At 41.1% G+C, this 13,567-nt stretch overlaps 1 protein-coding gene across 2 annotated transcripts in view; it reads left to right on the plus strand.

Moving 5' to 3' along the window:
* Positions 1-2,604: 2,604 nt before the first annotated feature.
* Positions 2,605-13,567, plus strand: part of tnfrsf11a (tumor necrosis factor receptor superfamily, member 11a, NFKB activator) — an 11,928-nt gene continuing 965 nt past the window's right edge. The window contains exons 1-9 of one of the 2 annotated variants that reach the window (XM_034861594.1): positions 2,605-2,949; positions 7,380-7,458; positions 7,890-8,015; positions 8,582-8,728; positions 8,817-8,907; positions 9,425-9,510; positions 9,771-9,878; positions 10,075-10,124; positions 10,565-11,528. In XM_034861594.1, coding sequence (XP_034717485.1) covers positions 2,875-2,949; positions 7,380-7,458; positions 7,890-8,015; positions 8,582-8,728; positions 8,817-8,907; positions 9,425-9,510; positions 9,771-9,878; positions 10,075-10,124; positions 10,565-11,528 — 1,726 coding nt within the window. In that variant the 5' untranslated portion in view covers positions 2,605-2,874. The remainder of the gene's footprint in view (positions 2,950-7,379; positions 7,459-7,889; positions 8,016-8,581; positions 8,729-8,816; positions 8,908-9,424; positions 9,511-9,770; positions 9,879-10,074; positions 10,125-10,564; positions 11,529-13,567) is intronic. The other variant, XM_034861595.1, reaches the window with a different exon arrangement.

Genomic DNA, 13,567 nt, shown 5'->3' on the forward strand with positions numbered 1-13,567 from the left:
CTACTTTTGGTTGCCTCGTTGAATGTCTGCATGCTTTTAGTCCCCCAAGTTTTGAGTTTTTACTCATGGCTCAAAGTGTCGACAGGTGTTGAAAGTTGTAAAACCAAGTTATTACATCCACAAACGCACACTCCTGCTGTCCTTGCCCCACACATCCAACCCTTTGATGGGGTCTATTGTCTACTTAGTACAACAAACCAAAGTCCATCTTAAGGGACATTCCCAACAACTTGCTCCAGATAAGTACAGATGTAAAAACTCAGATCTGCCGTCAAGATCTCTCAATACATGCTTTCTGTTCGACATAGAATCAATATGGTTAACTGTGGCCTAAATAATCAAGAGAAGACGGTTGATCTCATTCAAAGACCTGTGCAACTCAGAAGGACCGCATAGGAATTTAACACGGCAATTAGAGTAAAATAAACAAGAAATGAAGTAAATTAGCGGAAAATGAAGTTTTTTAACCTTGTCAATAACAGCCTTGTTTTATCTGATTGACCTGTAGTGGAATCCAGTACATTTCTTCTAAATGTTGAAAATATAAATAGGTAAAGAGGGCCATCGTGAAGCTTCACTCAGTTAGTGGATGAACATTACGTGAGTAAGCCAACGCCTCTTGATAAAGAACAGAATTTGCATATTCAAGCTAATATTCAACACACATCACTGATAAAGTGCCAGGTGGACAAATAATTGATATACAAGAGGGTGGAACTAGAGCACACGGCAGGTGTGTGTGTTGTTGAGTGTGTGTGTTCCCATTCCTGTGTATCTCTCTACCTGTGTCTGTAGATATGTGTGTGTGTGTGTGATAGGTGATATGAATTCCTAGTTTTGGTCTTTGTGTGTTCAAACAACCTACTGTTAGCCAAGACCCTGTGCTTGGCTTTTCAGTGTGTGTATACCAACATGCACATCTCGGTAAGAACCTATATTTCTGTACGTGTTCAAAATTCTCCTGGCATTTTTTTTGTGTGTGTGTGTGTAGAAATGGCGTCAGCAGGCATCTCTTACTCACATTGGTGACTTGGGTGACTCACAGATCACATCTGTTTCCAAAGCAAGCAGAAGCAATGCAGATCCAGACCTAAACCCACCGGAACCTGGTGGCTAAGCCTTAATATTATTATTCCGCTCTGTTCTGTGTGTATGTGAGTGCCATATGCATGTTTTTCAGTCCTGTGTCCTTTTCAGTGTTTTAAAGGGAGACCGTACCGAACCCTTGAAGCTTCCTCCAAAACTCATGGTACCGAAACAGGCTGCGGCTGTTTTCTTTAATGGAACTAGTGTGTGTTACTTTAATGGAAACCATTCTGTGTGTGTTTGTGTGCGTGTGTGTAGCCTATTTGAGCTGGAATAGGCCTACTTTATGAACTTTGACTTGTTGTAAGTGATGCTAAGCAACACAACCCACACATTGTGTGCTCTGACCCAGGTTGTGTGAAGTGTGATGCTTGTTTCTGAATATTATCGTGTAAGAGTTGAATATGGCTCCTAATTGCTACTGTGGGAACAGCAGAGGCTCCACCACAGCTTCCCAACAGCTTCCTCAGCATGTTCTTACGGGAAGAGGGGTAGAGGGAGGACACAGCCCATTACCTCCACTGGCTTAGCTTCAAACTCATTATTTCGTCCTCTCCCCATTGAACTTCCTATGTGTTCAAAAGTTATTTGTGTGTCTACAGCCTACACCTCAACGGAACATCAGTCAATGTTGACTTTTAGTCATAATGTGTGCTTCTGAAATCTCAGTATGCAACACTGACTGCACATTCTTTGACATGTGTCATTTTTTTCTTTCTATGTCCTCTTTAAAAACTTTAATTCTGATCAGGAATGAAGATTGCTTCATTTGTATCTCCTCTTTTTCCCTTTTACCGCACCGCTCCTCTTCTCTCCTGTGCCTTGTTTAATCCATTGAGGGCCTTCGCATGCAATTTAGTATTTGCATAACTGTCACCTTCAAGAAAACATATTCTCCACTCTCTCAAACCTTCCCTCTTGTGACTTGCCAATGTGGGCTGGATCTAATCTGCCATGCAAATTCAGTACTGTACTTCTCTTTCTGCCATGGGGGCGGAGAACAACTGTTTCCTGGAGGCAGTCAGACATATTTTTAAATAAATGGGTTTTTGAGATTGTAGAAATGTTCATAGCTGTTCCAGGACGCACACTCCGTGAACTATGCTGGGGCCGGCCCACTCATTTCTATGATGAATGGCAAATGCAGGAATTATCTATGAAAGTGACCACATGATTTGCCTCCAATGTGTGGGGTCATCTGTATTCATCTCTGGAAGGGATAATGTTACTTATTTGATCAATCACATGAAAGTGCCCCTTGACAAAGTAAATAAGTTGTACAGGCTGTTGGACAGCTAAACGTGTTGGTTATCAGAGACATATTGACAGTACTTTTCTAATTCCTGTGTATAAAGATAATCACTGAAAAAATCAGGCCCACTTTCTTTATCTGTCACATACACACTAATTCATTCATAAAGAGTGTTTAGATCCAGAAGGGATTTTTTTTTTTTTTTTTTAATATGACAACGTGGGAGGAGTTCCCTCCCTCCCTCAGTCAGCCAGTTTTTACAAGCTGTTGCATGCAGCTTCCTCCACAACGCGTGGGTGAAAGCCAGAGGAAGATGAGAGGAGAAGAAAGGTGGGAACTGCAGCTGCCTTACCGGGAATGAAGGCGCAAGAATGCCCTGTGAGACGGTGTGGAGGCTCCGCCGCATTTATGCACACAAGAAGAAGTGATTTACTGTAAGCAAATCTGAAGAAGAATTGGATCTCGGTATTAAGAGTCGTCATCTTGGCTGAGAAAGAAAAGTTTGTCTCAAAAGTAGTTCTCACTAACCAGCAGAGATGAGACTGAACTTTTCTACAAGATGGATAGTCCGAGGCTGGACAACATGCGTCCTCGTCACCTTTTACGCACAGGTAAAACACTTCTGGTAATAAAAAGGTTTAATTTCCCTGATAACATAATAAGGGAGTGAATTTAATAGCCAAAAATAGTTGATAATTATTTTGCTTTATACTCTTCCATTACTATTTACTTATTACTTATGATACTCTTATGACGATAAATACTGACAATCATGATGTTTTGTTTTCGTGAGTAGGGCAAGGAGGTAACAGTAAACCAGAACATGTGTCATCACGTCTGATGATTCGTAAGAACTGGTCAGGTTGGATTTTTACGCCCGGACACTGACTGGAAACAGTTGTGTTTGGGTCGAGTCCACCTCAGCTGTTCCAACCGCAAAAACGCCGCTGGCAACTGCATGCTCTTCTCCCTCTACCAAACATTCTCTCCTGGCCCTGAGGCGACCCTGCGCTGGCCAAATGGCTCATCAGGAACCTTATTAGCTCTGCCAAAGTGTCTAAGAGGCTTCCAAAGTGAGGAAAAGAGTCCTTAAAGGGTTGTACCGAGATCCAGAAGGATAGCCACTGAAAGCAAAAATATTCTAGGGTTTTATTCCCTATAAGATAGGACTGGAAATATGTGATCAAGTTATGTTTTGCTGTTACCATTATGCAAAGCATCACTTGTTGTTGTGATCATTTTTCTTGTTTTAAGATCATTTAACAATATCCATGTCTCAGCTGATTCACTGTCCCATGTTATTTTAGGGGGGAAAAGTGAATGGCCCATGTCATGTTGTTGTCCATTTTGTTTAGTCCAAGGAGCTAACTCTGTCCAGGTGGAGTAGTTTATGAGATGTGGTGGTAGTGGTGGGACTGCTGGGCACCAGTGATCTGTCACTGCATGTGTGCCTACATTACCATAAGCAAGCATCGTTAACTTAGTCTGGACTACGCTTTTTCTTCCCTTGTTTTCTTTGCTGCTTCACTAAAATGTGTTGCAAGAGATAATGCTTAGGGAGAGCGCTGCATCCATGTTTATGCTGAGTTGCAGAGAGGTAATGGCACAGAGAGTTTTTTTTTTCACAGTCACATTTGAAGTAGTGGCAAGACTATAATGCCTGGAAAGTGAGTCAGTGTTTTTCAAGGGAAGACGTATTTTTCATCTATGTTTTAAGGTGACACTGCAAACCTTTGGCTTTGGTTTGTTCTCACCATGCTCTTGCCATTACGGACACACATTCCCAAAGAATTCCCCGTCATTTTCTTGGTTTTCAACCACTTTATCCATTCCCAACTGCCTGTGTGACATTGAGCAATACAAGATTATTTCAAGATGTCAAGAGCCTAAAAGTCAATACATCGTGAATAAGCAGAGCTTTGGTGGATGCATTTAATTGCCTACCCACATGGTTCCTGTACGTTTTATTAGCCGTCTTCTTTAGCCATGCAAGCATCCATGTATCCGACCGTCTGTCAGTCAGTTATCCATCAGCAATGTACCTACATTATTTCCTAACTCCCTACATCTAATATTCAAAAAATTGCTAATTCATTTTAATCCCTCTTTCCATTCACCCATCGGCACATCAGTAAGCGGTATTGTGTCTACCTCGGCTTGAGCAATAACAGTATATTGCCTCAGGCCTGCAGATCCTAACTTGATTTACCTACACAGACAACAGAGGCATTTTCTTGGTTGATGAAGCCTGCAGTCTTTTGTGACAATAGAGCATTGTGTGGATGCAGAATAAGGAATTACAATTGTTTTAAGACCTTTAGTAGGTCTCAAACACATCCTCATTAAGCTCTGTCTGGTGCAATCAAAAATGGTTTGCACAGATTGGTTGTCTAGGGACTTGTTTTCAAAGGTGTTTGCAGTATCTGTTCTTCCCTGCTCATTGTTTGGTGTTCCTTTAGTTTGAGTTTTGAGTTTGAGTTTTTTGTCCACAGATTTTTTTGCTATCACAGTCTTAATTTCCCAGCTCTTCTTTGGTATTAAGCCCTTCTTCCTGCTGCAATTCATCATCATTCATCCATTTATGTGCAGTACTGTAAAGAAGTCACTTCATACCAATTTGTTATTAGCTGGGATGCATGAAAAGCACAAACAGGTTTTATAGATAAAACAATGCAAACTGTTTGAGTATGACTTGAGTAATACTTCTTTTAGATGCTCATATAGTTTAAGTTTTGGACGTTTTAGCAGGAGCATTTTTTTGTTGGTTCAAATATCCTGATTATTGCAGGTGGCTCTTTAAACGATTTGATTTCATTGCTTTTAAAGAATAATCAAAGATTCAAATACTGTACAAAGATTGAATTGTGCATAACTCTTTTACAGCACCTTATCGTGGATAAAGAGATACTGGATAAATTCACTCTGTGCTTTTCTTGGCTCAGTGCCAATGGCTGCTGTGGCCGTTATGCAAATTCTCTGGTACTCTGTCAGCGAATGGAATGCACTCTGCATCACGCTCCTTTTTGATAGAATCACACAACTGGTGAAGGGTGTTAAAATAAACACACAGCTAAGAAAACATGATTTAAAAAAGGGTAGTTACTGAATATCACCAGAGCAACAGGTCCCTTAATACTCGTCGTCCTTTTCTCTCCATTCAGTAGTCCCTGCTCTATCCATTAATCACACTATTTCCCCCTTGCCCTCCCCTGTCTCTTTTTTTCTCTTGGATTCACACACTCAAACATAAGTGTATATTTGAATCCATACAGCAGATAAAGTTAGCTTTGAGGTTGGATGTTCTGTCTTGACCGTCATAATAACCTATAATCATATAGGGTGGATCAGCTCTTTCCCTTTTACATATGTATTTAGTGATTTAAAACATATTGCCTCACGTAACCAAGACCCAATGTTTAGATGAGGCGGTAACAAAAATACAATTTCCAGCATTCTTTTGGCTTCCTCTGCACTCTGGCCCGGTTGTACAGATTGACCACCACTGGCTTTACAGATGTGTCTCTCCACATGTCTGCCTATCTATCTACAGTACACAAACCTGAACCTCCTTAGCATGGGAACCGTCCCTACTTCTGTCACTTGTCTGCACATGGTCCTCATTAGTGCTACAGTCCAAGCTATGAGCGCTGTGCATCATTATTTTGTCTGGTTAGAGTCTAAAACAAAGACTTGGTGATGTGTAAAAGGGTTTGTGGAGGTAATTAAACGCTTGCCAGTGTGCATGGTGTGCTGTTGTAGCCCGAGGCCGGACAGACAGACACTGAGATTAAACAGGGCATAACGTGAAGCTGTGAGAAAAAAATACACCAGGAAGAGGAGGAAAAGGTGTGAAAAACAGTGTAGGAGTAACATTGCTTTTATCTAATTTTTCATTGTGTATGTTAATATTTTCACATAAAACGTTTTTGTAAAACTAAGAATGTAATTTTTGTTTGGACTGTTGACATTTGAGTTACGGTTAAACAGATGCATTGTGGGAAAGAAAATGTAGCATTGATGATGGGTTGATGGCAGACAGACTTATGATTGTAGAATGTTTGTGCATGTAGTGTAAATGACTGAAAAAGTGTATAATGTCATGGGGGAAAGAAATCTTTTAAAAGAGCTGAATGAGAAAAAGGAGGAGGTTGGTCCGAGGTCAGAGACAAGTCAGGCCTATAGGTTGTATTATTCTACATGTGTATATAAAGAAACTGTGGCTTTGGTGTACTTTCTTTCAAAACAGCCAGATTGTCTAATTCAGCAGTGTGGCTAGAAGTTTACCAGCCTCTAATTTAGGGTGGCAGGAGGGTGTGTACGTGATGTGTGTGAGAGAGCCCTCATGGCTTACCTTTGTGGTCTTTTATAGTTCCCATTTATTGTTTTAAAACATGCACAGATGTTTCACTGTTTACTTCCATGTTTAGGAGCTCTGGTATTCCATGCTAATGCTAATTCTTACACTGTTGAATGACAGCAGGAGACCTAGCATTATAGCCACTTGGAATAGAATGATCCCCCAATGTCGCTCTACAGCTGGCTATTCTCATTTTTACTTAATGGACTCATTTAACCAATCCTTGCATCTTTCTTCAACAGCTTTGATCCAACTTGGAGTTAATTGTTTTTAGTTCCAGTTGGCTATCTTCATGTAACTGGTTACTATAGGGCCTCGGCTGGCTGGTGCAGTGCACGACTGTGGTCAGGTGCTTCTGAGAATGTGGAAATAATTCATTGGCATGTCTTGGAAATGTTTGAACCATCCTCTTCCTCTCGTTACTCACCCCTATCTCAAAATATCACGTGTGGATTTGAAAGATGAACTAAAGAAGAAGAAGGATTGTCGTAGAAAAGCGTGGCGTGCATTAAGGAAAAACGCACTGAGGGTTAATTACTGTTTTTGATCAAGCAAATCATACCGTTTGATAATCTTCAGAAATAAAGATATTCATTTTTGATATATTCTTTTTGAACATGTGTCGTAAAAGGACTTTCCTGCCACATAAAAAAAAATTACATTTCATGTCTTGTTATTTTTTAGAATGCTGTCCCCAAATCTCTCCAGTGTGAGGAAACACATTATTATAAAAGCTCCAGATGCTGCAACAAGTGTGAACCAGGTAATAAAATACACAAAAATATACACATACAGAAAGGGATTGAAGTAAAACATAAGGTAGTAAAGCTAGCAAAGCATAGCTGGTTTACTCAAAGGAAACAGCATAACATTAAAATAGATTTCCATTCACAAAGATCTTAAATCAAAAGAGGAAGGATGTTTAAAATTGGAACATTTTGGTTAAAAATTGCTAAGATGTGCACATGTGTTTTCACAACCACACAGACACACACAATCTGGGTTGACATTTGATCTACAAGAAGTACCCATTCATTTAAAAGAGGAAAAGGGCTCTAATTTTGTGAATTTCCTTCTTCTTTTCTTTTCTTCCATTAAGTTTTTAGTGGTTAGTGTGATTATGTACGGGTTGTTAACTTTCTTTTCTTTCTCTTTCTGAATCTTTCTTGCTCACTTTTTTCTTTTTTTGGTCAGGCTTCCGTGTGTTAAAGGACTGTACCGATTCCCACAAGACTATATGTGTTAAATGTAATCTTGGAGAATACCAGCCCGGCTTGACTGAAAACACGCGCTGTCTACAGCAAAAGTTCTGTGACCCAGGTCAGTACCTGCAGCTGGAACAAGGATTTCATATTAATATAACAAAAAAAATATTTAAAATCTTTGTTAACAATACAATAAGAAAAAGTCTATGGGCCTAAACATGTTGTTTCCAAATAATTTGTCGACCCATGTCTACTTGCATTGGAGAACAAAAATGTTAAGTATGAAACTATGCTGTACAATAAAGCTCTTAAGAATACTACAATCAAACCAAAAGAAAGATTAAGGGTATTGTATTGATTTTGATGTTCTCTTTTCCCAGAAAAGGTCCCTGTGTATAATTATGATGAAGTGAACTCCAGGAAAGTGTCTCTTGAGCTGAACATGCTAAAATGAAATTGCGCTAATTTGCGTTAATAAGAAAATGACCTCTAATTCCATTTAACAAAGCCACTTCCAAAGTTCCAAACCCAAGCAGCAACACAGATAGACAGACCAGCCTGTGGCGTGGAACTTGAGATGACACACACATTGATCGCAAAAAAAAAAGACTCACACATGATCATTCCTTTTAAGGATTTGGACTACCTTTGCGCTAAAATACTCTCCCCTTTGACCACCAGGTAAGGGGTTTATGGAGAGGCCTGAAAACCTTGTGGCAGAGGAGCCGTGTCGCTGCCCTGCCGGTTTCCAGTGCCACCCCATCAACTGTGAGTACTGTGAGAGGATACCCACCTGCAGTGCTGGATATGGACTTGAGGTGGACCCTGGTGAGACACACTGACACAAAACACACCACAAACAATTAAAGCAAAGTTTCACTTAGAGATAAACTCCAATGTTTGTCATTTATTCCAGACTCTACTAACGAAAGGCAGACATGTGTTGCATGTAAGAAAGGCTTCTTCTCTGCTGACAACACTGCCGAACAATGCCGACAATGGACTAAGTAAGTGTATATATTCACACGCACACACACACACACACACACACACACACACAGTTTAAGCCTAGAATCTCTTGGTGTCGGGAAGGGAAAATCTAGTTGCCGTCCCCCTAACCACCAGCCAGCTGTTATGAGTAATACTCACACCACTTCCCCTGGAACCCTGGACCAGACACTAGCTTCCGCTGCCGGCCGGATCCAAAATAATGATGATGACGATGTAAAAAGGGAGGGAAAGGTTTTTCTCTTCATCTGTTCCTCTTTGCTTGGAAGATGTAGAGGGAATGAAAAAAACAAGTGTCCCCAGTACAAATAATAATAATACATTTATTTTAAATAGCACGTTAAACGGTACTCAAAGGACATTTACAAGGAAAGAACAAAAAACAAAACAATGCCAAGATCAGTATAAAAATAATAATAACAACTAGAGATCAAAATTAACAAAAGTGCAGCAAAACCGCAAGGAAACAAATATTCTCCTTCACTCTGTGTTTTTGTATTACATCCATTTTTATAGTTGTAAGGCTGAGGGCCGGAATGAAACACGGCCAGGGAGCGCTCAGGCTGATGCAGTGTGTGGACCACTTACCTCTGGGAAGACAGGTGAGACATGGACACACTCACCACAGACTGTCACCATGCAGAGCTGATTTAGTGCACATTTAACCACTCAAAATAAATAGATACACTTATATAGAGCAAATATTTCTGCTACTTTAAATGGTGCTGTAAATGTAGAAAGTATCAGATTTATTGCATCTTTGACAGATATTTATGATTTTTTTGTAACTTTGGCAGACATCTACTGGCAGTTTATGACAGACAGTAGATTAGAAAAGCAAGCTCTGAACTCTTTCTCGCAGGTGCAGCACCCTCCTGGGTTATCGTTTCAATGCTCTCAGTCATCACAGTTCTGTGTCTCCTTATCCTGCTCCTCTTCTGCTACAAGGACAAACTAAAATTACTCTCTGGTAGGTTACAGTCATATGTTGAATCTTGAATTTCTCCTCTAGCTATGATTTACTATTGTTCTTCTCAAGGATTTATGATTGATGACAATGTATGACACCTACTGTACAATATGGTATGCAAAAAGAAAATATTTTCTTTAGATTTTACTTGAGGTACAAGCTGGGCCTATTTTAAATATGCTTTTTATTTGTCTAGTAAATCTGCGGTCCTGTGTCCAGAATCTAAAGAGGACTAGGATACAACAGGTAAAGTGGAATATTTTTTGGGGCTTTTCTGCCTTTAATTGATTGGACAGCTAGGTGAGAAAGGGGAGAGAGAGATGGGCGAAGACATGCAGGAAATCATCACAGGTCAGGTTTGAAGCCTGGACCTCTACGTTGAGGCATAAATCTCTCAGTGTATGTGTGCCTGCTCTACCCACTGAGCCAACCCAGCCACACAGTAAAGTGGAATTTCAGTTAAAAAGCTGTAAGAATACACATAAACCACAGTTTTTGCAAGTGATCCCATCTACTTTTTGTTGTTTGTTTCGAAAATACATCATCAAATGAAACAATTTAAACAAATACAGCTCTTAGGTATATTACTACATGGTGTAGGGTTTGGGTAACCACATATTTCTTACTATTCATACACAAAATGTTAGTTGTTTACATTGCTCTTTTCTTTGTTCCCATCCTTCTAGGATACCTTGGCCCCTCTTTACCACAGTGGATCAGGAGGAACAGGAGCAGGCCCCAAAGGTTCTCCATGTGAGATGACCAAACTCATCTGCCAAGCACCCCACAGCCCCGCTGATGAGCTCCCATGCATCTTCCCCACTTCTGTTCCCGATGTCAGGGTGTCACTGCCATTCTTGGGGGAAATGAAAGAGGAAGAAGGGAACAATGGGAAGACTGTGATGGCAGATCAGAGGAAAGGGTCTGGAGAACCTGAGGAGGTGTCAGAAGAGGAGGAGGTTGTGAGTGTGTCTCCTCTTTTGGCAGGTTCCTGTGTGTGCGTCATTCCCGTCCTTGAGCCATTGGAAGTAGGGGAGAATGAGGACTGTAGCCAGGCTGTCAGCCCAGGGACTCCAGGAACCTGCTCGTGTGGCGGGCTAGACGGAGAAAGGGATGGATATGAGAGTGGGAAAGAGGAGAAAAGTGGGAGTATAAGAGCAGACAATAGTGGAGAAAGTGGTGAGGGAAATCAAACAAAGAGGGTTTTGTCCAAGAGTGAGACAGGTGTTACATCTCTTGTCTCCCTTTCTCCTCGACTCCTCCACACCTCCTCCGTAATCCCTCCATCCAGTCCACTGCCTGAACTCTGCCTGCCGTTGTCTCAGGCTCAGGTGAGAGCAGAGTTCAAACCTCAGCTGACTGACAGCTCACTGGTAAAACAGGAGGAATTATACAGACTGGCAAGCACAGACTCCACCTCAACAGAGAACTGTACCATCTCTTCCATGACCTCGGTCAGCCCCTTGATGACTTCCTCTTCTGATGGCGATCTCTACCTGGACAAGCCCCCTGAAGACTTGAGCCTGGAGCAAGGCCAGGGACTTTCCTGGGGGGATAACAGGGGAAACAAGCTCTCCTCTGGGGAGTCAGAATTGGAGTGCTCACCTGAGAGCCTCCATAGTCAGCTGGCTGAACCAACTCTTACCTTAGGTGGGTGAAAATGCAAAACTTCACTTGGTCCCCCCTTATGTAAAATATGCTGGGGTGAAATCTAGCTCACCCTGTAGAAGGCGTGCCCCATGTAGGCTGAAGAACTGCTATTGTTTCATTCTCTAAGAAATCCAGGAAAGAGTAATAAAAGATCACACCTGCAAGCTCAAGCTTCAAGTCAAACTATTTTTTTAACTAGCTTGGGGCAATGCAAAGAGATGCTATGGAATTGGATTTTTCCTGGATATCACCACCAAACAATATCAATACAAACTGAATGCACAGGTTAAAGGTTAAGAGGTTGTGTGCTTGGGGATAATGGCTCATTACAAAGACTGGGACCACAGTTGTGTTTGCCAGGTGGAGTCAGTGTTCTTGGTTTGTGTAGGCAACCACCACTGCACTGCCACGTTGTCATACCCATACATAATTTAATATATACTACATAGCAGAGTTCTCTTTCCCGAGAATAGGTGGGGCTGGGGACCAAGAACAACAGAGTGAAATTCATGTTGATTTTAACGGAAAGTTTTACTGTCACATGGTTGAACTTGTATTGTTCTCACTGAGACCTTTACACACTGCCAAAGTGAAAAATCTCCAGGAAACATATTTATGTATTGTGCCTTAAACTCTGAGTGGTTAGGGTTAGTTATCCAAGCAAAATTATTAGAACAACCTGATGGGTACAGTGGTTGGCTCAAACTGGGGAATTATTAGGTGAACATTCTGAACACAACTAATAACAGCATTGGTTTCGGCAAAAGAGTAAGAAGTGTGTGATAGTTTCCAAGAAATATGTTTTATTAAAGCCAGTATTGATAGCTGGACTATGAATTTTGGGGGACCACACAGGCAGCAGAAATTAGATATGTGAGTGTTTGATGAGCTAGTGAACCACCAGAACCACACTCTAACATACAGTGGTGTGCGTGTGTGTGTGTGTGTTTGTGTGTGTGTTTTGTTGGGTGGGCAGGGTTATAAAAGTATTACTCAAGCTGCACACATCTTGCTTCAATTAAAGCTGTGGTCACTTTGCGCAACCCTATGGAACTCTGGGTAAACAGAAGCTTTGTAGATGGCATTCACACACCCATACACACACATGCACACACAAGCATGTGAAGACTTTTTTTGACTCTCACTGATGACTGGGTTTTTTTAATTACTCTCTGGCTGGCCTAAACTGAACATTATTTCCCATCATGCAGTAATAACAGACGATTAAATGTACTTCCCGCATGTGTTATCGAAAGGTCAAGCAAGAGGTTAGAGGTTTCCCCTGTCCAGCAGAATTTTCTTCCTGACTTCTCATTCTTTCTGTTTTTCTCCCTCAGTTCGCGCATACTCTAGAAGAAAGTCCAGTATACTCCAGTGCAGCAGTTTTGAGGGTTAAACGCATTTGTTCAAGGACACCTCAAAAGTAGTAATGACCCAGATATATTTTACTGGTTAAGGAATTAAACTGTAAGCTGTGTAAAATGAGCAAGATTCTTTTGGGGAGGACTGTGGACAATTGCGGTTTTGTTTGAGTGTGATTATGAAAGGAGTTCTACAAGAGTTCAACTGTAGTCTTTGGTTTAAAAACCCTGTCAGGAGACTGTAATGCTACAATTGTTGGGCATCCAGAAAAATCAGCTTGGTATTAAGAAAGGATAAACAGAAGAACCAAAGCAGATTCCATCAAGCTTTGTTTTCAAAGTTGTGGTGAAATGACATACTTTCGAGCTAGACCTCTCAGACTGGTATTCCGGGAAAGGCTCTCAGATGGGAAAGACAAGAGACACACGTCTTTGTGTGTGTGTGTTAAAGTGTCTGCTAGTGCCTGTTTGCTTAGATTTACTGTGATTATGTGTGTGTCCATGCACATGTGTGAACATATGAGGCATGAGCTGTGAGTCACAGCTTGTTCTGCTGGTTGGAAAGTCAGACAGGATGCTGGATATAATAGCAACCAGAGGCTTAATGTGGTGGAAGATGGTTTATGAAAGAAAAACACGATTTATTTCCTAATTCACCTGGTAGGCTAAAATCCATAG

Source organism: Etheostoma cragini, chromosome 22, assembly GCF_013103735.1.
Source record: "Etheostoma cragini isolate CJK2018 chromosome 22, CSU_Ecrag_1.0, whole genome shotgun sequence".
Lineage (NCBI taxonomy): Eukaryota > Metazoa > Chordata > Actinopteri > Perciformes > Percidae > Etheostoma > Etheostoma cragini.